The sequence below is a fragment of the Thamnophis elegans genome, chromosome 14 (genome assembly GCF_009769535.1).
Source record: "Thamnophis elegans isolate rThaEle1 chromosome 14, rThaEle1.pri, whole genome shotgun sequence".
Taxonomy (NCBI): domain Eukaryota; kingdom Metazoa; phylum Chordata; class Lepidosauria; order Squamata; family Colubridae; genus Thamnophis; species Thamnophis elegans.
This window is the reverse complement of record NC_045554.1, coordinates 7,152,639-7,178,543: the sequence shown is the minus strand read 5'-3', so window position 1 is coordinate 7,178,543 and position 25,905 is coordinate 7,152,639. Positions and strand designations below refer to the sequence as shown.

At 44.4% G+C, this 25,905-nt stretch overlaps 1 protein-coding gene across 1 annotated transcript; it reads left to right on the top strand.

The window, feature by feature from the left end:
* Window positions 1-1,190: 1,190 nt before the first annotated feature.
* On the top strand, window positions 1,191-25,269 carry LOC116517294 (acyl-coenzyme A synthetase ACSM4, mitochondrial-like). Its single transcript, XM_032230150.1, is given in 20 exon segments — window positions 1,191-1,391; window positions 3,605-3,770; window positions 3,773-3,814; window positions 6,501-6,509; window positions 6,512-6,585; window positions 6,587-6,634; window positions 6,636-6,703; window positions 6,810-6,815; window positions 9,306-9,449; window positions 9,682-9,838; window positions 12,256-12,335; window positions 16,274-16,347; window positions 16,350-16,396; window positions 18,427-18,507; window positions 19,428-19,464; window positions 19,467-19,528; window positions 21,492-21,619; window positions 23,269-23,368; window positions 24,363-24,482; window positions 25,183-25,269. Coding segments are annotated over 20 exon segments (1,731 nt in total).
* Window positions 25,270-25,905: the final 636 nt, after the last annotated feature.

Below are 25,905 nucleotides of genomic sequence, written 5' to 3'. Positions count from 1 at the left end.
TCCACCTGTAGAAGCGTCTGAATGGCAAGTTAAACAGAGCTTGTTCCCCCCGCCACCGCCCCCCTGATCACTTTCAGGTAAGGACAACTGTGTCATTTTTTACCCTTCATTGCCATTTCTAGCTGATGATTTGCCCCCCTGCTTTGCTACGGCTTCCGTAATTGCTCATCTGTCCTCGCAAGAGTGCAGTGAGGAACCTTGGAGAACATTGACTTTCTAAGGTCTCTTTCTCAGTTAGATATGAATTTGCAAGTGATGGGTGTTTTGGGAATAATTATATGGGAGAGGGATTTGAAGAGAGGCAAAGAAACAAGCAATGTTCAATGTTACTAACATGATGCTAGAACATCAGATTAACAGAGATGGAAGGAACACCTTGTAGGTCATCTAGCCCAAGCAGGAGACCTTACACCATTTCTGACAAATGGCAGTCCGGTCTCTTTTTGAAAGCCTCCAGTGATGAAGCTCCCACAACTTCCGAAGGCAACTTCTGTTCCAAGGGGGTTGCTTGTTATGACTGTCAGAAGATTTCTCCTTATTTCCCGCTTAACGCTCTCCTTGTTCAATTTCCATCAGTTATTAATTATTGATGGATTCGGTTTCCATCCATTACTGATCCCACGTTCAATCTCTTGTGTCTACTGAGGGGTACGCCAACCTCAAACTGCAAACGGGTGTAGAAAAGGCTCGACGAAGGTAGTCAACAGAACGTTTTTATTGACCCAAGATTGTGAAAGAGGTAAGGAACTGGAAGGGCTGGTTGCTGATGGAGCTTACAAATCATGACTCTGGCTTCCTTTCTCCTTACAAGAAGATACACCATGCATATTTCCTTTAAGAGATGGGGAGTCACAGTCCCACCAGATCGTGCTAAATTACAAATTTACTTGAAAACCTAAGAATAGTAGAGATTGTTACAGATTGCTAACCCAACCATACCTATGCCTTATCCCACCTCGTTCATCTCAATGGGTTTGGGCCACTAGTTTATAATTGCATTGGCCTTTTCTCTTGAGTAAAACTATTTTCTGGACCCTACCTGCTGCTAACAGACAGTTTAGAAGGAGAAGAATCAACACGCATCTCACCATCCAGCTTAGGTGTTCTTTGACCTGCTAACAATCCATGTCTAATCTCTTCCTTCCCTGAAGAACCAACTCTTAAGAAACTGCATGGTCTTCACCGCAGCCATGAAGATCTTATTCATCAACCACAAGTTGCTGAAGTCCATCTGGAGTAGCAGATTTGGTAGATCGGTGCCCCAAGCCGTGAGGCTGTTTACCTCTCTCAATCTTTCGGAGTTTGAAGCCATTAATCGCGGGGACAAAGAAGTGCCGAAGTACTTTAATTTTGCGAGTGATGTGCTGGATAAATGGTCTAAAATTGAAAAGGTAAGGTTCCTTCTGAAGAATTTTAAGGGAAGGAGGTTCCTGATTGATGTGCTTGTCCCCAAATCTCATTTTTTTCTTTAAACAGTTGAAGAGAAATGACAACATACCCGATTGAGATTTGATAATTTGTCAGTCCCAAATTTTAAGCAAACCAGGTAGTTTTTCAACAACAACAACAAAGTATTAAGAGTGGGGCACCATAAAAGAAAATATTATTTGGGACTTCACTCCCTTCTGCAGTTTACAAAGAGTGCCTGAACTTTGGCAAATGTAAATTTGGAAATTATAACCCTAATTCGCATCTCACCACTTATTAACCTCTTAACCTGCATATTTGCTTTTTATTTATTTCACTTATTTTTAATTATTAAATTGGTTTTCTGCACCTCTTCCCCCAAGGTGACTCTGTGCGGCTTACATTAAAATCAAATCATAAACATAGGTATAAAATGTATTAACATTGCGATCAATAAATACAACGTTTTCTTCTGTCCACGTGAGGTTTCTCTCCTTAGGATAGTTTATCGTAACTTTTTAAATTAAAAATGGTTTATTTGTTTTCATTTTTCTCTCTTTTGTATTCTTTTTTTTAATAGCATAAAGTAAATAAGAAATTTACAAGAATTATAAATTCAAAAATGCCAGAAGTAATATGAATATAGTTGCGTGTGTTACAATTCCATGCATCAATTTAGAACTTTAAAACATAACTAGAATAATTCGTTACTCCTTGCTCGCTATAATTTTTTTTACGTTCCTAAAATATTTATTTTATTTTAAACATTTATTAGCAGCTCATCTTCTAACGAACTGTGGGCGGCCGCCAAAATCATCAATTTAAAAAGCACATAAAGTTCTATTAAAACCAAACAGATTAAAAACATTAAACTATCCTTCCTCAATCTTCCCCAATCTTCCAGATGTGTGAATTTACAACATCCAGAACTCTGAAGCCAACGACAAGCAGATCTGGAGATGAAATCCACACATCTGGAAGACAAAAACCATTCTGATTTTTTTTATTAGGCCCAGCTTGCATTTCTCTATTTTCCTTTCTCATTCTACAAACTAAAGACATAACCCAAAAGCATTAAGAGTTGTTAACCTAATGTCGCGAAGCTTCTTCTCCGGTAACATTGTACTGCAAACTAAAGCATACAAAACCTTTGCCAGACCAATCCTCCAATACAGCTCGTCTGCCTGGAATCCACACTGTTGATCGGACATTAATACAATTGAGACAGTCCAGAGGTATTTCGTGAGAAGAGTCCTCCACTCCTCTGCTCACAATAGAATCCCTTATGCCACCAGGCTCAAAATTTTGGGCTTGGATAACCTGGAACTCGGCTGCTTACGTTCTGACCTAAGATTAGTACGCAAAATTGTCTGCTACAACATCCTACCTATCAATGACTACTTCAGCTTCAACCACAATAATATATGGGCAAACCATAGATACAAACTCAAGGTAAACCGCTCCAAATTTGATTGCAGAAATATGACTTCCATTTCCATTTCCATTTATTGAATTTATAGGCCGCCCAATCCCGGAGGACTCCGAGCGGCTTACAGAAATAAGAATAAGAAATATTAAAAAGGGTTAAAACAGATAGGACACAACAAATTAAAAAAAAAAACATAACATGCACCCAGTCTAAGCGGGGCTGGACCTCAATCAAGAGGTCAACAGCCCCAGGCCTGCCGGAAAAGCCAGGTTTTGATAGCTTTACGAAAGGCCATGAGAGTGGGAAGGGTCCAGATCTCTGGGGGTAGCTCGTTCCATAGGGCCGGAGCGGCAACAGAGAAGGCCCTACTCCGAGGCAACAGAGTGGTCAATGCCTGGAATGCTGTACCTGACTCCATTGTTACAGCCTCAAACCTCCACAACTTCAACCTTAAACTGTCTACCATGGACCTCACCCCATTCCTAAGAGGTCCGTAAAGGGGCGTGCATAAGTGCACCAGCGTGCCTTCCGTCCCTGTCCTAGTGTCCCCATTTATTCCTACCCATTTCCTTCGTTCATGTTTATACTTATATCTGTTATCTCGCACATGTTTGACAAACTAAACAAATAAATAAAATAAAATAAACTTTTGGTTGACCATCCCAATGGAGAAACCTTCTTCTATTGTCTGGTTGAACCTCCCCAGATCAGCTTCCTTAATACGGTGGAGGAAACTACGAGCATAGTCTCTTTCAATATTGTTTGCAGGACGGAGGGAGACCCTTCCACCCAGCTCTCTGGTGGATCGATGGAAAAGGAGGAGAAGTGAAATGGGACTTTGAAAAACTGGGCTTTGTCTCCAGGAAAGCGGCCAACGTACTCACGGGACCCTGTGGCCTGCAGAGAGGAGACCGAGTGATCCTCATTCTGCCTCGATCCCAGAGTGGTGGATGCTAACCGTGGCATGTATCAGAGCAGGTAAAAAAAACCAAACTCATCTATGATTGTTGTGGCCTCGGCTGGAGCCTTTAGAACAGTTATCAGACAGCGAGGGGCCCTATGAGTCATGCTTGGAAGAGGAGGAGGGCTCTGACAGGGGGTCTGACTCCGAGCAGGGCTCAGAGAGACTAGTTGGTCCCCAGGTAATGACTGAGCCTTTGGATCAGTGTGGAGGAGACAAGAGAGGCTGAGCAAGAACCCTCCTGTGAGTTATTTCGTAGGAGAAGAGCTGACCGACATAAGAAACTATTGAGGACTCATAGGAGGTGGTACACACAGCTCTTGCTCGTTAGAGTCGTCTCCTATGGATAAAAGGACTGATGTGCCACGGCCTGGTTGCAGAAGTCAACGTCGTTTGTTTGTTTGTGAGTTCAGTTCCGTTCCTGTCGAGTTAGTGTTCATGATTCAAAGAGGCACGTGATAAGTGATTTGCTTTCTGAAACCTGGTTTGCTGTAAGATTTTTGTTTTTGCATTTGCTGTGTAACTTTTTTGCCAGAGACGTTATCTATATTTATTTTGGCTCGCAGCCAGCTTGAGCCGGGACTGATAAAGACATTCTTTTGCAAGCTTCGTGTGGCTGTAGTTTTGGAATAGGCTAAGTGGGGGCCAGAACAAGGATATAGGAAGACCTGTTCAGATATCTCACAGGAATTGCTTCCATCCTTGAATAACAGAATAGTAGACCTGGAAGGGACCTTGAAGGTTTTCTAGTCCTGCCTTCTGGTGCTTTGGAAAATAGGTTGACCACCCTCCTCTTCGGGGAAGCTCCTTAGATATCGGAGCAACTGCTATCATCCCACCCATGTCCTTCTTTCAATTAAACCAGACATATCCAATTTAGGGTATGGGTTTTCCATCTCCAGAAGAAGACCATCTGTTAATACTCTTTTGCGGTAAGCAACTAGAGGGGAGAGCTGCGACCTTTGGCTTCTGGATTTTTCTAGAGAACGGATGGTCCACCACAGAGGGAAAATAGATGCACCAGATTTAGAAGCTGGGATTCTTTTTCCAAACAAAGTTGGTTTTTTATTTTATTTTATTTTGGTTGCATAATTAAAATTCTTTGCAAACAGAGTGTTGTCCGGTTTCCCCCTTTAACATGCATAATTCATTTTATATATTTCCATTCCATTCCCAATTTTAGGCGTATTTCTTTTCTTCTCATATCTTCCAACTTTTGATTTTTATTATATCCAGTACGTAAACAGTGTTCGTTTTTTTCTTCCTTTAGAGATAAACCAAATTTATCATTTCCTTCCCATCTATTGTCTATAAGTGACATGCATCTTCAAATTCAATCTTTTGTGTAAACTTTAACATCATTAATCTGCACATTAAAAGCATTAGGATAGTCCGTGTACATCTTAACTAGAGACATGCTATTCCCACGATTAATATATTTCATTTCATTTTACTATCCGCTGCTCCTAGATTATTTTCCTCTTTTCTTCTTTTTATATGTCTTAGTTCTTTTCTTCGGAATTTTTCTATCCCATTTCAATACCCTGTTTCCTGAAAATAAGACTTCCCCGGATAATAAGCCCAATCGGGCTTTTGATCGTAATGTGCTAAAATAATACCTCCCCCAAAATAAACCCTCCCCAAAATTTGCAAGACAGCAGCAGCCATGATGTGACCACACTCGCTGCCTCCTGCACCTCAAAAATAATAAGACCTCCTCCAAAATAAGCACATTTTGGGGGTCAAAAGAAAATAAGACCCTGTCCTTATTTTTGGGAACACGGTAGTTTGTTTGGATGGCTCTCCCCAAAATTTTTCTTTTCTACTCCCTATTGTTTCTCTCTTATTTTTGGCTAGTTTCATAAAGGGTAGGCTTCTTTGCATGGACAGGTGTATGACAATATCATCAAATATGTAGCCCTGTTGTACTGGGAAGGGAGGGAGGTATCCAGTGGTGGTTTCAAAAATTGGTTGAACCTATTCTGTGGGTGTGGCCTCCTTTGTGGGAGTGGCTTGCCGCCCATGTGACCGATGGGAGTGGCTTGCCGCCCATGTGACCGGATATGAAGATGCCGACGACACTTGTCAGAACCACCTTAAATGACCTCACACACAGCACTGGCATGCATAAGAATAGGATGCAAACTTGTTTTTTAAAAGGCACCTTTGGTTTGCGTTAAAACAACTTCAACACACGCAATGTTCTGATTGTACCACAAAACGCAGTAGTCATCCTTACCTTTCACAGAGGCACTCAGTTTTATAAACAGGAGCATGATAGTGTAGAATAATCATATCCAAGAACCAGTGGTGGGTTTTCAAAAAAAATTTGGAACCTCTTCTGTAGTGTGGCACTGCTTTCTGGGTCCACTGGTGGAAACTCTTCTAACCGGATTCAGTAGATTTGACAAACCGGTTCTACCGAATAGGTGCGAACTGGTAGGAACCCACTTCTGGAGGTATCCCAGTAGGATTTTAATCTGAGATGGATGAAGTTCTTCCTTACCTTAATCATTGCCTTCGGTGTTCTGAAGCCTCCAGGCTTCCCTGAAATCAAATGATGGATGCCGGAATGATGACCAGAACCTCATCTTCCATTCTTGCTTTTTGGGATGGAACAAGTTGACTTTCAAAGCGTCTTGCGAATAAGCAACGTTGTAAGGAAATCCTCAAAGTTCTTAATGCATTTATTGATCTTGCCAGGCATCGTCTTCATCCAGGGACCCCACAGCTGACAGCTAAAGATATCCAGCACAGGCTCCAGGTTTCCAAAGCGAAAGGCATCATCCACGAATGATTCGCTGGCCCCTGTGGTGGAGACCGTTTCTTCGTCTTGGTCCTTCTCTGCGAGCCAAGTTGTTGATTTCTTGAAAGCGGCGAGAAGGATGGCAGCATTTCAAGGAGTTGTTGAGTAAGGCACAATGAATACAGATGAAACAGAGTTGGAAGGGATCCTGGTAGGTCATCTAGTCAGCCCCCGCCCAAGCTGGAGACCCTACACCATTTCTGCAGGTGGCAGTCCAGTCTTTTCTTGAAAAGAATAGAATAGAATAGAATTTTATTATTTGTATGCCGCCCTTCTCCGGGAGGACTCAGGGCGGCGAACAATTCAAGGGGGAAAAAAAGGGGAACATAAAAAACGAAATACAAATAATAAAAGTAAGCAACAGTCGCACAATCATACATGTCAAGAGGGGAGGGAACTCATCACCCCCAGGCCTGCCGGCAAAGCCAGTTTTGACGGCTTTTCGGAAGGCCTGGAGAGAGGTGAGGGTCCGAATCCCTGCGGGGAGTTCATTCCAGAGGGCCGGAGCTGCCACAGAGAAGGCTCTCCTCCGGGTAGTCGCCAGTCGGCATTGGCCGGCGGATGGAATTCGGAGGAGGCCTAATCTGTGGGATCTGATCGGTCTAATGGAGGTAATTGGCAGCAGGCGGTCTCTCAAGTACCCAGATCCAATACCATGAAGGGCTTTATAAGTTACGACTAGCACCTTGAAGCGTATCCGGAGACTGATCGGTAACCAGTGCAGCTCGCGGAGGATAGGTGTAACGTGGGTGCACCTCGGTACACCCACGATCGCTCGCCGCGGCTGCATTCTGGACGAGTTGAAGTCTCCAAATACTCTTCAGGGCTGCCCCATGTAGAGCGCATTGCAGTAATGAAAGCCTCCAGTGATGAAGCTCCCACAACTTCTGAATAGCACACACACCATTGCATAGAATGGATAGGAAATATGTTAGGGTGGGAAGGCCAGTGGTAGGATTCAATTTTTTTACTACTGTTCTGTGGGCATGGCTTGGGGGATATGGCAGGGAAAGGATACTGCAAAAATCCCCAGGAAACAAAAGAGGAGTGAATGGGGAGTGGGCTTTTGCAGGAAACAATTCGTTCCTTCGGTCGTTTGAAGAGTGGAAAAGTTCTGTTTGTGACTATAAGAGACTCTGTGCCAAATGTTGCCTTGCCTTGAGTTTGGAAGTTAGTTATCTGGCAGCTCTCCAAGCGAGATAAGCTTTGTGTTGATAAATATTCCTCTGAAAAACTGTTGCTAAAGCCTGGCTGACTGTGAATGAAAGGAATTCACAGTTGTGCAACTAAAAGAGTTTTGTCGGGACCACACTCTGCTTCTTGCTTTTCAAGGAAGCCTGGGTCAAAACATGAGTTGGGTCTTCACATCATGTGTCCAAAGTAGGATCATTTGAACTTTGGGGGTATCTGAGAACCTGAGAAATGGGGAAATGGATCTGGCACGGATAGATAAGCTCTTAGAAGGGGCAGGTGAGAACGTTCCATGGGAGTCTATATCGTGCTCCAGAAATCCGTGAAGGTAACTGCTCAAAACCGTTTGGAAAGATTTGTCGTCTGCAGTTGTTGACGTCCCTTTGAGTTCAGCTTCTCCACGCAACAGCGAGCGATCGAAATGTAAATTGTGAACGAAATGCTAAAGGTAGCAATTTTGTCAAGCAATCATTCAGAAATCTACTTCCTGGAGGGGAGGAAAAAAAAGCTAGAACAGAGGTGGCTGTGCTTTTTAAATATTGTGAAAACAAAATAAGCAGGTGCTTAAACCAAATAACACAGACCCTTTGTATTTCCAAGTGCCACTTTCCATCGTCGTTGTAGGTCAGAGAGAGGTATTTAAGTCTGCAAATACAACACCTACCTGGGAATAATTCTCGGCACACTCAGAGAGCTTTCCTTTCCAGTCAACACACACGAGACCCCGCTCTGAATTTCTGGCAGATAATTACTTTATTCAGCCAGGGAAGGCAACAGGGATCCCTGAGATGATCAATACAGAAGATAAAACATCCCTCTAGGAGTGGGCAATCAGTTAACCTTGTTGATCAATTTTCAGCTTTTTAAGTGAGAAGGATGAAGTGTTCTGAGCTAGGCTTCCCCAAACCACGAAGAAGACTCCTGGTCCCGAGAAAAAAACCCTTTTTATTAAGTTACTGTGAATTCCACTCATTCATCTCCAGCAAAGTCTTTCAAGGGAGGATTTACAGTCACAGACCTTATCTGGCTTGGAGAGCTGCCAGGCCGATATCTGCAAAACTTGGCAAGGAGTCCTGGAGAGTCACGAACCAATTAAGCAAACTAATGGTCTCCTGCAAACTCCACTCCCCTTTCACTCCTCTTTTATTTCCTCTGGGAGGGCCATTCATCATCCACCTGTGGCCTTACTCCCAAGTCGACCCCTGTTCCTTAGCTGTTCCCTTTGTCGGGCCACTCTGCACATGCGCACACTGGGAACAGGTTCCAGCTGTTCTTCTGCCTCACTGCTGTCTGACTCTGAAGGCAGCTGATAACTGGCATACGGCTTTGGCCCCCTCTGCCTCCGACACAGAGCCCTCCTCAGAGCCTTCCCCAGACTCCAGCACTGGCCCAACTTCCTCCCCAACCTCCTCACTGTCCGACTCTGCTGCCAGCTCCGCTGGCCGCTGGCAGACCAGAACATGAAGTCTCTTTCTGATCCCGGCTGATGTCCTTCCTTTGGTCTCTTTCAGGGCAGCTCCTTCCAGCCACAACTGTGTTCAAACCCGGAGTGATGATCCAATGGTTACCTTCTTCACCAGTGGAACCACGGGTTCTCCAAAGATGGCTGAGCACTGTCAAACCAGCTTAACCTTGGGCTTAGCTTTAGTGGGAAGGTATCCTTCTTAATTTTCGTGTAGGTCTTGAACCTGACCCCCAATCAACCAGAATTCAGTGTATTCGACCTCTTGGGAGTTTCCTGCAAGGCCTCTGGAGAAGACAATTGCCAACGAAGAGCCGAGGACTTGTGGAACTCTGTAGAAAATTTAAGGCCACCTAAAAATGAGGTGAGATCTTGTTTGTTTGAAGGCAATCCAGCATCCCAGCTAAAATGTCCGTGTCTCGCAGGTATTGGCTGGACTTCAAACCTTCCGATGTCATATGGAACATGTCAGATACTGGTTGGGTGAAGGGCACTATGGGAAGTATCTTCGCCCCTTGGCTTCGTGGGACCAGTGTCTTCATACACAGCATGACACAGTTTGACCCAAAGGAGGTCCTAAAAGTAAGAACTATACATCCAATCATTGGGAGGGGGGGGGGAAAGGTATTATGACCTTTTGAAGCTGCAATTTCTTGATGTATCTTGTGAAATTCTTGGACATGGTACCATGTTGATGACAATGGGTACCACTGTTACATGTTTCATCCATAGCCATGTAGTTTCAATGGCCAGATTGCGGTATTTTGTGATTTTTGTTCACAAATTTTTGTTCTGGCATCTCCTGGTACAGCAATATCAATAAACTGTACTCTTTGGCCCTCGACAACCGTGATATCTGGCGTGTTGTGTTCCAAATGACGATCCATCTGTACTATTATTATTATAGACGTTATTCATTAAACATGAAACTCAGTCAACTGAACATTCAAAAACACATCAAAAATACCATTGACTGGTGCTAAGGGTTGATACGGGTTGCTGACAGCGTCCTAGGTATCAACCAAGGACCTTCTTAAAATATAAGATGTTCCAAGTAGGGCAGTTTTTTGCAGTTCCGCTGGTGTTATTGCAGGAAGCTGCAATTTCTTTATGTGTTTTGAAAAATTCTTGGATGGTGCCAAGTGCCCCAATGACAATGGGTATCGCTGTCACATATTTCACCCATAAACATGTAGTTTCGATAGCCAGGTTGCGATATTTCATATTACTATTATTATACTTTATTCATTAAACATGAAACTCAGCCAACTGAACATTCAAAAATGCATTATTATTATACAATTGTATCACAGCGGCCAGTTGTTTCGCCGAATTTGGCATTGGTTACTAGTCGGGCCCCACCCAGGGGCCTAGGACGTCGTAACGTATTTTCGTAATATACATGCGGATCCAAGCAGTGCGGCTTTTTGCATTTGACTGATGGTGATTTTGTCAATTTTTAACTGTTTTAAATGTAATTCCAGGGCTTTTGGAATAGCACCCAGTGTGCCAATTACCACTGGAATTACCACTGCTGGTTTGTGCCATAGTCGTTGAATTTCGATTTTTAAGTCCTGGTATCTTGCGATTTTTTCATGTTCCTTCTCGGCGACCCTGCTATCACCTGGTATTGCGATGTCTATGATTGTGACCTTATTTTTCTCAACCAGTGTGATGTCTGGTGTATTATGCGCCAGTATTTTGTCGGTTTGTATACGGAAATCCCACAAGATCTTGACCATCTGATTTTCGGTGACTTTTTCAGGCTGATGTTCCCACCAGTTTGTTGCTGTTTTAATATTATAATTTTTGCACAAATTCCAATGGATCATTTGTGCTACTGAATTGTGCCGCAATTTATAATCAGTCTGCGCGATTTTTTTTACAGCAGCTGAGTATGTGATCAACAGTTTCATCAGCTTCTTTGCAAAGTCTGCATTTGGCATCATCAGAGGATTTTTCGATTTTGGCCTTAATGGCATTTGTGCGGATAGCTTGTTCTTGCGCAGCCAGGATTAGTGACTCTGTTTCTTTCTTTAATGTACCTGTTGTTAACCATAACCAAGTTTGTTCACTGTCCACTTTATCTTTTATTTTTTCCAGAAATTGGCCATGCAGTGCTTTGTTCTGCCAACTCTCCATTCTTGATTTTATCACATCTTTTCTGTATTCTTGTTTCGTCTGTTGGGCCTTCAGTAGATTTTTGTTCTTTACTTCGATTAATAGATGTTCTTGACTTTCTTTTAAATAATCAACCACTGCATGTTTTTCTTCTTCAACTGTTTGCTTCACTTGTAATAATCCTCTGCCACCTGATTTTCGGGGCAGATATAGTCTATCATTATCAACACATGGATGTAAACTGTAGTGCATTGTCAGTAGTTTTCTGGTTTTTTGGTCCAAAATGTCCAAATCAGCTTGTGTCCAGTTAACTATACCAGCTGTGTATCTTATAACTGGTATTGCCCAGGTATTTATGGCCTTGATTGTATTTCCACCATTCAATTTAGATTTCAAAATTTTCCTAATTCTGTTGGTGTACTCTCGCCTGATAATAGTTTTTACTTCTCCATGCTTGATGTTATCCAACTGCAGAATGCCTAAGTATTTGTAGGCTTCATTTTCGTTGCATTTAATTAGTTGGCCATTGGGCATTTCAATTCCCTCACATGCATTGATTTTGCCCCTTTTTATGGATACAGTGGAGCATTTTTCCATGCCAAACTGCATTGAAATATCGGTGCTGAATACTCGGACTGTGTTTGTCAACAAATTTTGACTGTGTTTGTTGTTGTTGTTATTATTATTATTATTATTCATCGCCATCATTATCTTTACCATTATTAAATGTATTTGCCACTTATCTCTTCACGGGCTACGCCAGCAAAATCCAGAAGGTAATAGCTTTGCCAATCTTTAACTCAGGAAGAGCTTTAAAGAATGAGGACGATGCAACTCCATCATTTTCACATCCGTTTCTTCCTTTTTCCTCTTTTTAGACTCTTTCCACGTACCCAGTGACAACCTTGTGCACCGCTCCGACAGCCTACCGCATGCTGGTGCAGGAGGACCTCAGCAGGTAGCTGGTTATCAGTTAATCCATCTGTACGTTTGACTGATAGATTGATAGATTGGTGAGGCCAAAGGAATCTGCAAAACCAAAACCTTCAGAGAGTTGGCTGCCTACTGGAAGGGATCAACCCAGGACAGAGAGCTCAGCTTCCTCTCTTCTATGGGGCTGCTCTACATGGGGCTGCCCCTGAAAAGTGTTCAGAGACTACAGTGGGTCCAGAATGCAGCCGCGCGAGCGATATCGGGTGTACCCAGATACACCCATGTTACACCCATCCTCCACGAGCTGCACTGGCTTCCTATTGGTCTCCGAACGCGCTTCAAGGTGCTAGTCGTTACTTTTAAAGCCCTTCATGGCTTAGGACCTGGCTATCTGAGAGACCGCCTCCTGCCACATACCTCCCACCGACCAATAAAATCTCACAGGTTGGGCCTCCTCCGGGTGCCGGCGGCCACACAATGCTGGCCGGCGGCCCCTCGGGGGAGGGCCTTCTCTGTAGCTGCTCCGGCCCTGTGGAACGATCTACCCATAGAGATCCGGACCCTTCCCACCAGGGGTGGATTTCTCGCCCCGTTCCAACCGGTTCGGTTGGAACGGGGCCGGCTGCGTCCTCGTGCACGTGCGCGGTGCACGCATGCGTACTAGCATCTGCGCGATGCTCCAGCTGCTCCTGGACGATCACGCAGGTGCTGTATGCGTCCTGCGTATGCGTGGAAGCGCAGAACTCGTCAAAACCGGGTAAGGACCGCGGGCGGGCGGGCGCGCCCTTCGCCGTTCCCGGAAGTTACTTACTTCCGGGTTCGGCGACCAACCGGTTCGCAGGGACCACCGCGAACCGGTTGAAACCCACCCCTGCTTCCCACTCTCTCGGCCTTCCGAAAAGCCACTAAAACCTGGCGGTTCCGGCGGACCTGGGCTGTTGAACAAAGTCCAGCCCCACTAGACGGAATCTATGGTGTGTTGTTTTTAAAATTGTATCTTTCTTATTTTTAACTTTTAACTTTTACCTTGTTTCTGTAAGCTGCCCAGAATCCTACGGGATTGGGCAGCATACAAATTTATTAAATTACTAATTACTAATTACTATGTCAGTAGACTTTCTCAGCACGATTTTAGCCTGGAGCTCTTTATACAGGGGATCCTCAACGTTTAGTGACCGTTTGAAGTCGGCACTGATAAAAGTGAGTTAGGACTGCTTTTTACACTTACGACATTCCCCGAGTCATGAGATCAAAATTCAGATGCTTAGCAACTGATTCGTGTTCCTAGGTGATCCCCTTTCACGACCGCCTGACAAGCAAAGTCAACGGGGAAGCCAAGTTTCACTTAACAACGGTGTTGCTAACTTAACCACTACAGTGATTTGCTTAACAACTGCAGCGAGGAAGGTCATAAAACAGGGGCACAAGTCCCTTAACAAATGTCTGACTTAGCGACAGAAGCTTGGACCTCAATTGTGGTTGTAAGTCAGTGGTGGGTTTCAAAAAATTTCGAACCTACTCTGTGGGTGTGGCCTCCTTTGTAGGAGTGGCTTGCCAGCCATGTGACCTGGTAGGAGTGGCTTGCTGGCCATGTGTTTTCTTTCTCTCTCTCTCTCTCTCCTTCCTTCTGTCCCTTTTTCCTTTTTTTCTTCATCTCTCTCTTTTTCTTTCTTTTTTCTTTTTTATTTCTTTATTTCTTCCTTTCTTTCTCTTTCTGTTTGTGTGTGTGTGTGTGTGTGTGTGTGTGTGTGTGTGTGTGTGAGTGAGTGGTGGGTTTCAATAATTTTTGGAACCTCTTCAGTAGGTGTGGCCTGCTTTCCGGGTCCACTGGTGGAACCTCTTCTAACCGGTTCGGTAGATTTGAGGAACCGGTTCTACCGAACTGGTGCGAACTGGTAGGAACCCACCTCTGTTGTAAGTCGCGAACAACCTATTACAATGTTTAGGACAGCAATCTCTTGAGTCCTTTCCTTGTCTCTCTTCAGGAAAATGTTAAACTGCCATTTGTATAGTGCAGTGTTTCTCAACCTTGGCAACTTGAAGATGTCCGGACTTCAACTCCCAGAATTCTGGGAGTTGAAGTCTGGGCATCTTCAAGTTGCCAAGGTTGAGAAACACTGGTATAGTGGTTTATTTTCCCACTGCATTTTTTTTTAACTTTTATTTTTTTTAACGGAGTAAGATGAGTATCCCTTCTGGGTATAATCCAGTCTAAAAACAATCCCAAAATACTTTTTTTTTCTTTTTGTACCTCTCTTCCTCTCTCATTGACTTTCTTAATTTCTGTTTGCACTTTATTTTATAATCAACTTTAATTTTAAACAAATTAAAAGTGGAAAGTGAAATCTATCTAAACAGGCTCAGACAGAGGCAGAGGGGCCAACCAGCTAAAATTTGCAGAACAGACTCTTAGCACACACAGCTTGGACTAGCAACACCAACGCAAGGCTGTCTCTGTTGTAATTCTGATTAGAATTTGCAAGCAGCCATTACACTGTAATAAAGGAGAATCTTTGCAGCTTATCCAGTACTGATGACGTTACCTAGTTGGGTAAGGAAACGTCTTCAAGAAAACAATAGCAATAGCAGTTAGACATATATACCACTTCATAGGGCTTTCAGCCCTCTCTAAGCGGTTTACAGAGTCAGCATATTGCCCCCAACAATCCGGGTCCTCATTTTACCCACCTCGGAAGGATGGAAGACTGAGTCAACCTTGAGCCGGTGAGATTTGAACAGCCGAACTGCCGAACTAACAGTCAGCTGAAGTAGCCTGCAGTGCTGCACTCTAACCACTGCGCCACCTAGGCGCAAGCTCAAAGAACACCAAGGACCCCACAGTCCTCCTTTTCCTCCTCCTCCTCCCTCCCTCCGTCCTTCCTTCCTTCCTTCCTTCCCTCCTCCCTCCTCTGAAAACCCCACTCACTTCTAGCACTGATGATGTTACCTAGTTGGGTAATGAAACGTCTGCAAGAAAACAAGCAAGCTCAGAGAGCAGCAAGGACCCCACAGCCCTCCTTTTCCTCCTCCCTCCTCTTCCTCCTCCTCCTCCTCCCTCCTTCTTTCCTTCCCCCTCCCTCCTCTGAAAACCCACTCACTTCTAGCACTGATGATGTTACCTAGTTGGGTAATGAAACGTCTGCAAGAAAACAAGCAAGCTAAGAGAGCACTGTTCTGACCCCCCTCATCCCACACCAAAACACACTCCAAGCCAAAGATAAGTTACGGCATTTAATTAACAGACAGACAGGTCCTTGGCAGCAAACCAACACAGACAAGCTTGGGCAGCAATCCAGCACAGATAAGGCTTGGCAGCAATCCAGCCTGCCAAGCTCACAATAATGTTCATCAAACATTAGTTCCTGCGTTGACTTCTGCAAGAGGGGCGTGTGCACAAGCAGTCCTTATTATAGTCTGGAGAGGAGCCTAATGACCACCAGCTGAGTGCAATTACCTCCTGTAATTGCGCAACTGTTCTGATGCCTATTAGCTCTTCGATGGCGTGCATCCAGGAACAACTCACTGTTGGTTTCTGGATCACTCTCCCTGTCTCCTCCCCACTGGTCCAAGGTTCAGGCGCCTCCTGGTGGCCAACCAGCCTCTCTGCACCCTGCTCGGAGTCGGAACCCTGTCCAGGGTCCTCCACATCTTCCAGAGCCGACTCATAGGGCCCCTCGCTGTCGGAGTCTGGTGGCAGCTCCAACGGCTCCTGCTGGGCCACAACAGAGCGCTAAGGACCCCACAGTCCTTCTCCTCTTTCTCCTCCTCCCTCCCTCCTCTGAAAACCCCACTCCCTTCTAGCACTGATGACGTTTCCTAGTTGGGTAATGAAACATCTGCAAGAAAACCCCCACCAAGCTCAGAGAGCACAAAGCTCCCCCCAGCCATTACACCCTGCTTAATGGAAGAGGCTCTGAATAATTATAGAAAACCAATCTCTTTTCTTCTTTTCTCCACCTCAAGCTACACATTCAAGAGCCTGTCTCACTGTTTGACTGGAGGGGAGCCAATGACCCCGGAAGTGATTTCCCAATGGAAAAAGAAACCGGGATGCAAATCTACGAAGGATATGGACAAACGGAAGTGGTATGTGCATATTCCATAAAAGCTCCTTTCTCTTAACCAGGATAGTTAAGGACCCAGTAGATAAAGGAGCCGAGGTGGCGCAGTGGTTAGGGTGCAGTACTGCCAGCCACTTCAGCTGACTGTTATCTGCAGTTCGGCGGTTCAAATCTCACCGGCTCAAGGTTGACTCAGCCTTCCATCCTTCCGAGGTGGGTGAAATGAGGACCCAGACTGTGGGGGCGATATGCTGACTCTGTAAACCGCTTAGAGAGGGCTGAAAGCCCTATGAAGCGGTATATAAGTCTAACTGCTATTGCTATTGCTATTGCTAAAGGTGGTTAAATTTAGGACTGAGATTTTATTGATGTCATTGTTTTTTAACGGCTGCACGTGAATGCAACCCGTCTTTTTTTTTTAATTAAAAGTTTTAAGAAAGTTTTACAAATATATACCTCCCCCCCCCACCCGAACCCACCTGTCCCCCCAACCTTCCCTCCCCCAACCTCCCAGAGCAAATACAGGGTATAAACTTTTAACAACCATATTCTAAAATAATAACAGACTTTAGCATCATCCTTTAACTCCCCTTTTGTAAAGCTAACTTTAAACAAGTTGTATCATTCCTTGCTCATTCAGTCATAAGCTATCTGGAGTGTCTTAGTCCCATATTTATTTTGAATATAATCAATCCATCTTCTCCATTCCAGCTATATTTCTCGTCTGAATAATCCTTGAGATATGCTGATATTTTAGCCATCTCTGCTAAGTTTGTTACTTTTAACATCCATTCTTGAATAGTAGGCAAATCTTCCTTCTTCCAGTATTGCGCCACCAACAGTCTTGCTGCCATTGTTAAGTTCAGAATCAAATTAGTCTCTATAACTGTACAATCAGTAGTTTACCTAACAAGAATAACTGGGGAGTGAATGCAACCAGTCTTATTAATTCACAGTTCAGGGTATTGTCTGAACCAAGAAACTGGGTAAATTAATCAAGCAGGGACAGTGTGTGGTAAAGGTAATTCAACCACTGAATGCTGGCCTTTCTGATCGACAAGCTCAGCTTCTTAGCCCCTGAGCCACCGCGTCCCCAATTTGTGGTATGACCTCCCAACTATAGGGTAGGGGTATCAGCTGAAGGCCATGGAGCCGCGTGATAAAAAATATAATTTGGAAGCCCACTCAAGGTATCATACAAAGGATTGTGTTTTCTACCACAGAATGGTATTCAAAGACTGGGGATTGCTCATTGAAGGAACAGATAGCAATAGCAGTTACATAGGCTTATGAACCGCTTCACAGTCCTTTACAGCCCTCTCTAAGCGGTTTACAGAGGCAGCCTCCTGCCCCCCAACAATCTGGGTCCCCATTTTACCCACCTCAGAAGGATGATGTCAGCGTTCCAAGTATCATGTAGAATTAAATCAGAGTCCAAGGCAAAACGATCCTTAAAGTTCCAATTTAATAAAGCAGACATCTTAGCACATTGCTGTAGAAATCCCAATTCTGGAAATGACATCAGAATCCCACCCAGTTAAAAGTTCATGATCTTGTCCCCACACCCACAATCCATCACATGGTCCAATCGTCTTCTTCCACGCTGGCATCCACACCCAGCTGCTTCCGGTCAGGTGCAAAGGTACGGAGACAAAAGATGACCTTGAGCTTCTAGAAATGATTTTTTTATTTTCAAAACAACACCTACCCCTTGCTATTCCGCCCCCCCCCTTAATGAGAGTGTGGCAGGCCAAAGATTCTTAAAGGAACCGCTGCAGGCCTGATAGATGGAGGGCTGAGTCAACCTTGAGCCTGTTGAGAATCAAACTGCTGGCAGTTGGCAGAATTAGCCTGCAATATTGCATTCTAACCACTGTGCACTATGGATGGATGGAAGGAAGGAAGCTTCACAGAGCTTTATAACGCTCTCTAAGTGGCCTACAGAGTCAGCCTATTTGCCCCCAACCATCTGGGTCCTCATTTTACCGACCATGGAAGGATGGAAATGTCCAAAAGAAAGGCAATTCCAGGAGTCTTCAAAATTGTTTGCTGCAGGGGATGATAACAGCCAACGAGAAGGGGAAGCCAGTTAAACCAGGATCCATGGGGACCCCGGCTCCACCTTACGACGTCCAGGTAAGACCATTGACCTGGCTCAGGTGAGATCAAGATTGGAAGGTCTACTTTTTAGCAGGGGCAAACATGTGGGAGGGTGGATTTTCTTTTCAGCCTCCCCATCAACTTCAACTGATGGCAAGCAATGACAAGCAGGATCAGACTTGGATAGGACTGCGGAGCTGGCACCTGACTCAGACAATTCGGAGGTTGGGGAGGAACTTGAGCCAGTCCTGGAGTCTGGGAATGCTCTGATGAGGGCTCTGTGTCGGAGGCAGAGAGGGGGTCAGGGCCGTCTGACGGTTATCAGCTGTCTTCAGAGTCAGACATCAGTGAGGCAGAAGAACAGTGGAGCCTGTTCCCAGTGTGCATCTGTGCAGAGTTGCCAGATGAAGGGAACAGCTAAAGAACAGGGTCGACTTGGGAGTAAGGCCATAGGTGGACGATGAATGGCCCCTCCCAGAGGAAATAAAAGAGGAGCGAAAGGGGGGGAGTTTGCAGGAGACTATTAATTCATTCCTGCATTCTTGCCAAGTATTGTGGCGTCTGAAAGATATCGGCCTGGCCACTCTCCAAGCCTGATAAAGTTCGGCAATTGTGAACTACACCTTGAAAGACTGTGGGAGAGGAAAGAATTTGCTGGGGAGGAATTCACTGTCAATTAAATAAAAGGGGTTTATCGGGACGAGGACTTGGCTTCGTGCTGCTGGGGAAGCCTGGGTCAGGATAAAGGACTTGGATTTGGGAGCCCAGGAGATTCCCAGGGCCAATTTGAGATAAATAAATGAAAATATATATATACTTGCAATTAAGATGGGAAGCCTACTTCTCTCTTCTTGTCAAGAAATGACATGGACAGGCCCCCACCAACTCACCAGGAATTTTGCCCCATTGCTTTTCCTTAACCTTAACACTTCCTTCATCTTCCTCGCGTTTTCTAGATTGTCGATGAAGACGGCAAGATTTTGCCCCGTGGAGAAGAGGAGACATTGCTATCAGGATAAAACCCAAGCGTCCCTTTAGCTTCTTCTCCCACTACGTGGTAAGCAAGGAATCAGAAAGTTCAGTGGGAAGATTGTTTTGCTATTGGAGAGATACAGGTTGATAGATGGAAGAGCATAATTTAAAACTAGCTAAACTTAATTCAGTGACAATAGGTATAGTTAAATAAAATTGATAATGATAGTAATGTATACAATGTTGAGCTGTTATGATAAGTAATAATTGGATATGAATATTGAATGTTCCCCGTGAAGGGAAGGCTAGAAAATACTTTTGGACTATATATAAAGGTTATTATAACAATCGCAATAAAAAAGAACAAAATTAGACACAACTTAGTTTTAACTAATAGGAGGAAAAGGTTAGGATATAGGTATAGTTAAATAAAGAAAGGATAACGATAATGAACTATATACATGGGAGGATTAGAAAGTTTTGGTATTAAATATTATGGATGTTTAGCTAAAACAGGATATGAGGATATAATGTTAATGGAGGATTTTATAAATAAGTAAATGAAATGCCAGCAGAGGTGGGTTCCTACCAGTTCGCACCTATTCGATAGAACCGTTCGTCAAATCTACCGAACCGGTTAGAAGAGTTCCACCAGTGGACCGGAAGCAGGCCAACACCTACAGAAGAGGTTCCAAAATTTTTTTGAAACCCACCACTGGTCCTTGGATGTGATTATTCTACACTATCATGCTCCTATTTATAAAACTCAGTGCCTCTGTGAAAGGTAAGGATGACTACTGCGTTTGTGGTGCAATCAGAACATTGCGTGTGTTGAAGTTGTTTTAACGCAAACCAAGATGCCTTTTAAAAAACAAGTTTACATCCTATTCTTATGCATGCCAGTGCTGTGTGTTAGGTAATTTAAGGTGGTTCTGACAAGTGTCGTCGGCATCTTCATATCCGGTCACATGGGCGGCAAGCCACTCCCATCCGGTCACATGGGTGGTAAGCCACTCCCACAAAGGAGGCCACACCCACAGAGTAGGTTCAAACAATTTTTGAAACCCACCACTGAATGCCAGCATGTGGTTATGTATCAATTTTTGAAACCCACCTCTGTTATGTATGAAATCTTGGTATATTTTATGATGGATGTTTAAATAATTATAATCAAATAAAAGTGGAGGTATGATGATGGTAATATAATAAATATCTGAGTTAAAATATTAGAATTAATATGATTTATATTTGATGACGGTGGAAGAGATGCACAAAAGCCTTTCGTAACCAACTGATACACTTTCTACAGTATGTAAAGGAGGATTTGTATGTTTGTTTTGAAAATAAAAAATGTTTTATAAAAAAAAGAAAAAAGAAAGTTCAGTGAAGGAAGTGAGGTTGTTATGTGGGTCTTTCCACATTGCGCAGAAATGATCGGAATATCCCGGAGACCATCATAGGGAGGAGAGTTGCTGTCAACCCATGTAGCTAATGCTGCATGAAGGACCCTACTTTCCATTCATTCGTGATCAACATCTTGTGACAGGGTTCCTAAAATGCAGTGGCGTAATTTTTAGAGAGGGAGGGAAATTTTCTTTGTCAACATGAAGGTTGTAATTGAGTGGTGCAGTGGCCAATAGGTGGAGTCCTTGCCTCACAATCAGGAGGCTATGAGTTCAATCCTAGGTAGAAGCAGATATTTCTCTCTCTTGAGCACATTGAAAAAAAAGCCTCCTCGGTGGCAACAGGAAGGGCATCTGGTTCCATTCAGTTGCCCAGACTCCACCCCGCAAGGGATTATGGGTTGTTAAAAGAGGATGATGATGATGATGATGATGGTTGTAAATGGAAGGAGGAGGTCCCTGGTTAAAACTGCATTGCTTGAAGCCCCCTGGGAATTGCAGAACATAGTTTATTCTTTTTCCCTGAATTTTTAAATTGTTTTTTCCCCTCTACAACATCTTACAATCATCACATTAACATTGCAAAACTTAGTTTTAAATCGTGCCAGTAGAATCCAGCATCCGTGTCATTTCGTTAATGTCCAGGACAGCCCAGAAAAAAATGCAGCAGTTGTCCGGGGAAACTTCTACATCACTGGTGACCGAGGCTGGATGGATGAAGATGGCTACTTCTGGGTTATTGGAAGGTCCGATGATGTCATCATCTCCTCAGGGTTGGTCCATCTCAACATATGTTAGAAAAAGTCGGAGGGTGGGAAAGTGTTGTGGCCCAGCAGGAGCCGTTGGAGCTGCCACCAGCCTCTGACAGCGAGGGGCCCTCTGAGTCGGCTCTGGAGGATATGGAGGACCCTGGACAGGATTCCGACTCCAAGCAGGGCGCAGAAGGACTGGATGGCCACCAGGTGGCACCTGAGCCTTGGACCAGTGCGGAGGAGACAAGGGAGAGTCATCCAGAAGCCAGCAGTGAGTTGTTCCTGGATGCACGCCATCGAACAGCTACTAGGCATCAGAACAATTACGCAATTACAGAGGTAATTGAGCTCAGCTGGTGGTCATTAGGCTCCTCTCCAGACTATAAAAAAGACTGCTTGTGCACATGCCCCTTTTGCAGAAGTCAACTCATTGACTAAAGAGAACTGTTGTAACTAACTTGGCAGGCTGGATTGCTGCCAAGGTCCTTATCTGTTTGTTTGCTTGGCTTTCAGCCGCCAAGATTTTGGTCTTGCTATTAAAGTACATTCTAGTTAAGCTTGTCTCGGCTTTTGTTACTGGATGGAGGAGGGGGTCAGAACAGAAAGCATCCCAAAATCATTGTTAGCATCATCTGGATCAAAACCAGCTTGGTCTTGAAAGACTCTTCTGTTGATCTCTGGTTTCTTCCAGATGTCAACGTTGATCAAGTCCAACTCTAGTTGGGGTGACTGCTACACGCCACATAGCTGCTCAAAATCAGGGAACCCAGAATTAGTCAAAGATCCAGTAGAACTGAGGATAAATAAAGAATCTTGGAAAGGATACAGTAATTGCCAACCCCAAGTTATTATGGTTTCATTAAACTTCATTATTAACCTCATTATTAAACTATGGGGATGCGGTGGCTCAGTGGCTAAGATGCTGAGCATGTCGATCAGAAAGGTTGGCAGTTTGACGGTTCGAATCCCTAGCGCCGCGTAATGGAGTGAGCTCCCGTGACTCGTCCCAGCTTCTGCCAACCTAGCTGTTCGAAAGCACGTAAAAAATGCAAGTAGAAAAATAGGGACCACCTTTGATGGGAAGGTAACAGCATTCCGTGCGCCTTCGGCCATTGAGTCATGTCGGCCACATGACCACAAAGATGTCTTCGGACAGTGCTGGCTCTTCGGCTTTGAAACGGAGATGAGCACCGCCCCCTAGAGTCGGGAACGACTAGCTCATATGTGCGAGGGGAACCTTTACCTTATTAAAATATGAAAGATAGGAGAATAAATAATTAAAGTGGAGTCTTTTGGATGACGTGAAATATTTCTTTTCTGTTCCTAGTTGCCACCTAGATTGAGTTGCTAACAGCCTCCAATCTTTTGATTCTTTATTTCTAATATTCTTTCATTCCTTGTTCTTTTTTTTAATTCTTTTTTTTTCAATTTCCAATCCTGGTTGGGGGGATCTTGTTTTCCATTTAAGTAGATCCAATCTTGCTCAACTTTTTAAACTAAGGCCAGATCAGCTAAGAAGCAGCGTCCAAAAACCGGCAGTTGAATTGTAATTATATTTAAATGTAACAAATTTGGGGTTTTGTTCTGGGTCCCGTTTGCCAAATCCCACGCCTGCACCCAAAGTCCTACATTCCATTTAAGAGGTGATAATTTGGTTCCTTCTTCCCCAGATACCGCATTGGGCCTTTTGAAGTGGAAAGCGCCTTAATTGAACACCCAGCAGTGGTCGAAGCAGCTGTTGTCAGCAGTCCAGATATCGTCCGCAGGGAGGTAATGAAGCTTTTCTATAAACCTGCAAATTGGTTGCAGATTGAAGGAGGTTTTTAAGGAGGAGATGGCACTGTTTGTCTGAAATAGTATAGGGCAGTGCTTCTCAACCTTGGCAACTTGAAGATGCTCGGACTTAGCAATAGCAATAGCAGTTAGACTTATATACCGCTTCATAGGGCTTTCAGCCCTCTCTAAGCGGTTTACAGAGTCAGCATATCGCCCCCACAGTCTGGGTCCTCATTTCACCTACCTCGGAAGGATGGAAGGCTGAGTCAACCTTGAGCCGGTGAGATTAGAACCGCTGAACTGCAGATAACAGTCAGCTGTAGTGGCCTTCAGTACTGCACCCTAACCACTGCACCACCTCGGCTCCCTCGCTGGGGAATTCTGGGAGTTGAAGTCCATCCATCTTCACGTTTCCAAGGGTGAGAAACACTGGTATAGGGTTTCCTGCCTGAGCAGGGGGTTTGACTAGAAGACCTCCAAGGTCCCTTCCAACTCCGTTATTCTGTTCGGCCTGCTTAGGTGCTACTAAAAAAGGTTGGATGCAGACGTAGCCTTTCTCCTGGTTTATTGTAAAAGGTAAAAGTTAGGTTGCCCTGGCACATATGCGCTAGTCGTTCCTGACTCTAGGGGGCGGTGCTCATCTGTTTCAAAGCCGAAGAGCCAGCGCTGTCCGAAGACGTCTCCGTGGTCATGTGGCCGGCATGACTCAACACCAAAGGTGCACGGAAACACTGTTACCTTCCCACCAAAGGTGGTCCCTATTTTTCTACTTGCATTTTTTACGTGCTTTCGAACTGCTAGGTTGGCAGAAGCTGGGACAAGTCACAGGAGCTCACTCCGTTACGTGGCGGTAGGGGTACGAACCGCCAAACTGCCAACCTTTCTGATCAATAAGCTCAGCGTCTTAGCCACTGAGCCATCAACAAACTTCGCCTGCTTTTAGTCTGATCTCTTGATCAGTAGCTGCTATGGATGGTTTGTTTTCCAGGTGGTGAAAGCATTTGTGGTTTTGTCTCCTGAGTTCGCATCACACAACCCAGAGAGATTAATTCGGGAATTGCAAGATCATGTCAAGAAAGTGACAGCCCCATACAAGTATCCCAGAAAGGTGGGTGTTACAACAAGGTGCTGTTGAATCGTACAGAAGGCTGCTCTGAAGGGCGGTAACAGAATAGCAGAGCTGTAAGGGAGCTTGGAGGTCTTCTAGCCCAACCCCCTGCTCAAGCAGGAAACCCTATACCATTTCAGACAAATGGCTATCCAATATCTTCTTAAAGACTTCCAGTGTTGGGGCATTCACAACTTCTGGAGGCAAGTCCTTCCACTGAGTCATTGTTCTGTCAGGAAATTTCTCCTCAATTCTAAGTTGCTTCTCTCCTTGATTAGTTTCCACCCATTGCTTCTTGTTCTACACTCAGGTGCCTTGGAGAATATTTAGTTATTTAGTAGATTTATAGGCCACCCAATCCCGGAGGACTCCCGGGTTTGACTCCCTCTTCTTTGTGGCAGCCCCTGAGATATTGGAACATTGCTATCATGTCTCCCCTAGTCCATTGGGTGGGGGGGGTTGGACTAGATGACCTACAAGGTCCCTTCCAACTGTGTTAATCTGTATTCTAGTCCTTCTTTAGAATAGCGTTGTGGTGTTTGCGGCTTAACAAACTATGGCAAAAAAAAAAAAAGGGTGTGACTCGTTTAAAACAATGCTTAGAGGCGGAAATTCCGATCTCAGCTGGGGTCGTAATTCAGGAATTACTTCAATCTCCCCAAACTTAGGTGTTATGATTTATTTTCCTATTATTCATAAGGTGGAATTCGTTCAAGAACTGCCCAAGACCATCAGTGGCAAAATCCGAAGGAACGAACTGCGAAAACGCGAATGGGGACAAATTTAATTCCACCTTCTTTTTCTTTTTCTCTCTCCTCATCTTCTTTCTCTCATGTCTCTCTCATCTCTTTCTCATCTTTCTCTTTCATCTCTTTCTCTCATCTTTCTCACTCATCTCTTTCTCTGTCCCTCATCTTTCTCATCTTTCTCATTTCTCTCTCTCTCATCTTTCTCTCTCCTCTCCTCTTTCTCACATCTCTTCTCACTTTCTCATCTCTCTCTCTCATCTCTCTCATCTCTTTCTCTCATCTTTCTCATCTCTCTCTGTCTCATCTCTCATTCTCTCATCCCCTTGCCCCCGGGTCACCGTTTGCAGATCAACTGGCAGATCCAGATTCCATTTGCAAAGCCGAAAGCAGAGCAGCTTCCCGGGCCTGATGAAGTATGCAACTTACGGAACTTTCTGAAGAGCATTCCGCAATCAGTAAAATGGCTTCTACTGTACAGCGCAGTGGAGTTGCCATAGTAACGGCTTCACAGTACTCCACCAGGGGGCGTTAAGGGGGGAAAGCCAACATTAGAAATTATGTTTGGTCCAGACAATTTCCCCCTATACATAAATACCCGGGCAATGCCGGGTTATCGGCTAGTAGGTGAATAAATGAGCTAACGCTGAACTGGTCTGTTTGTATGCTGATTTTAA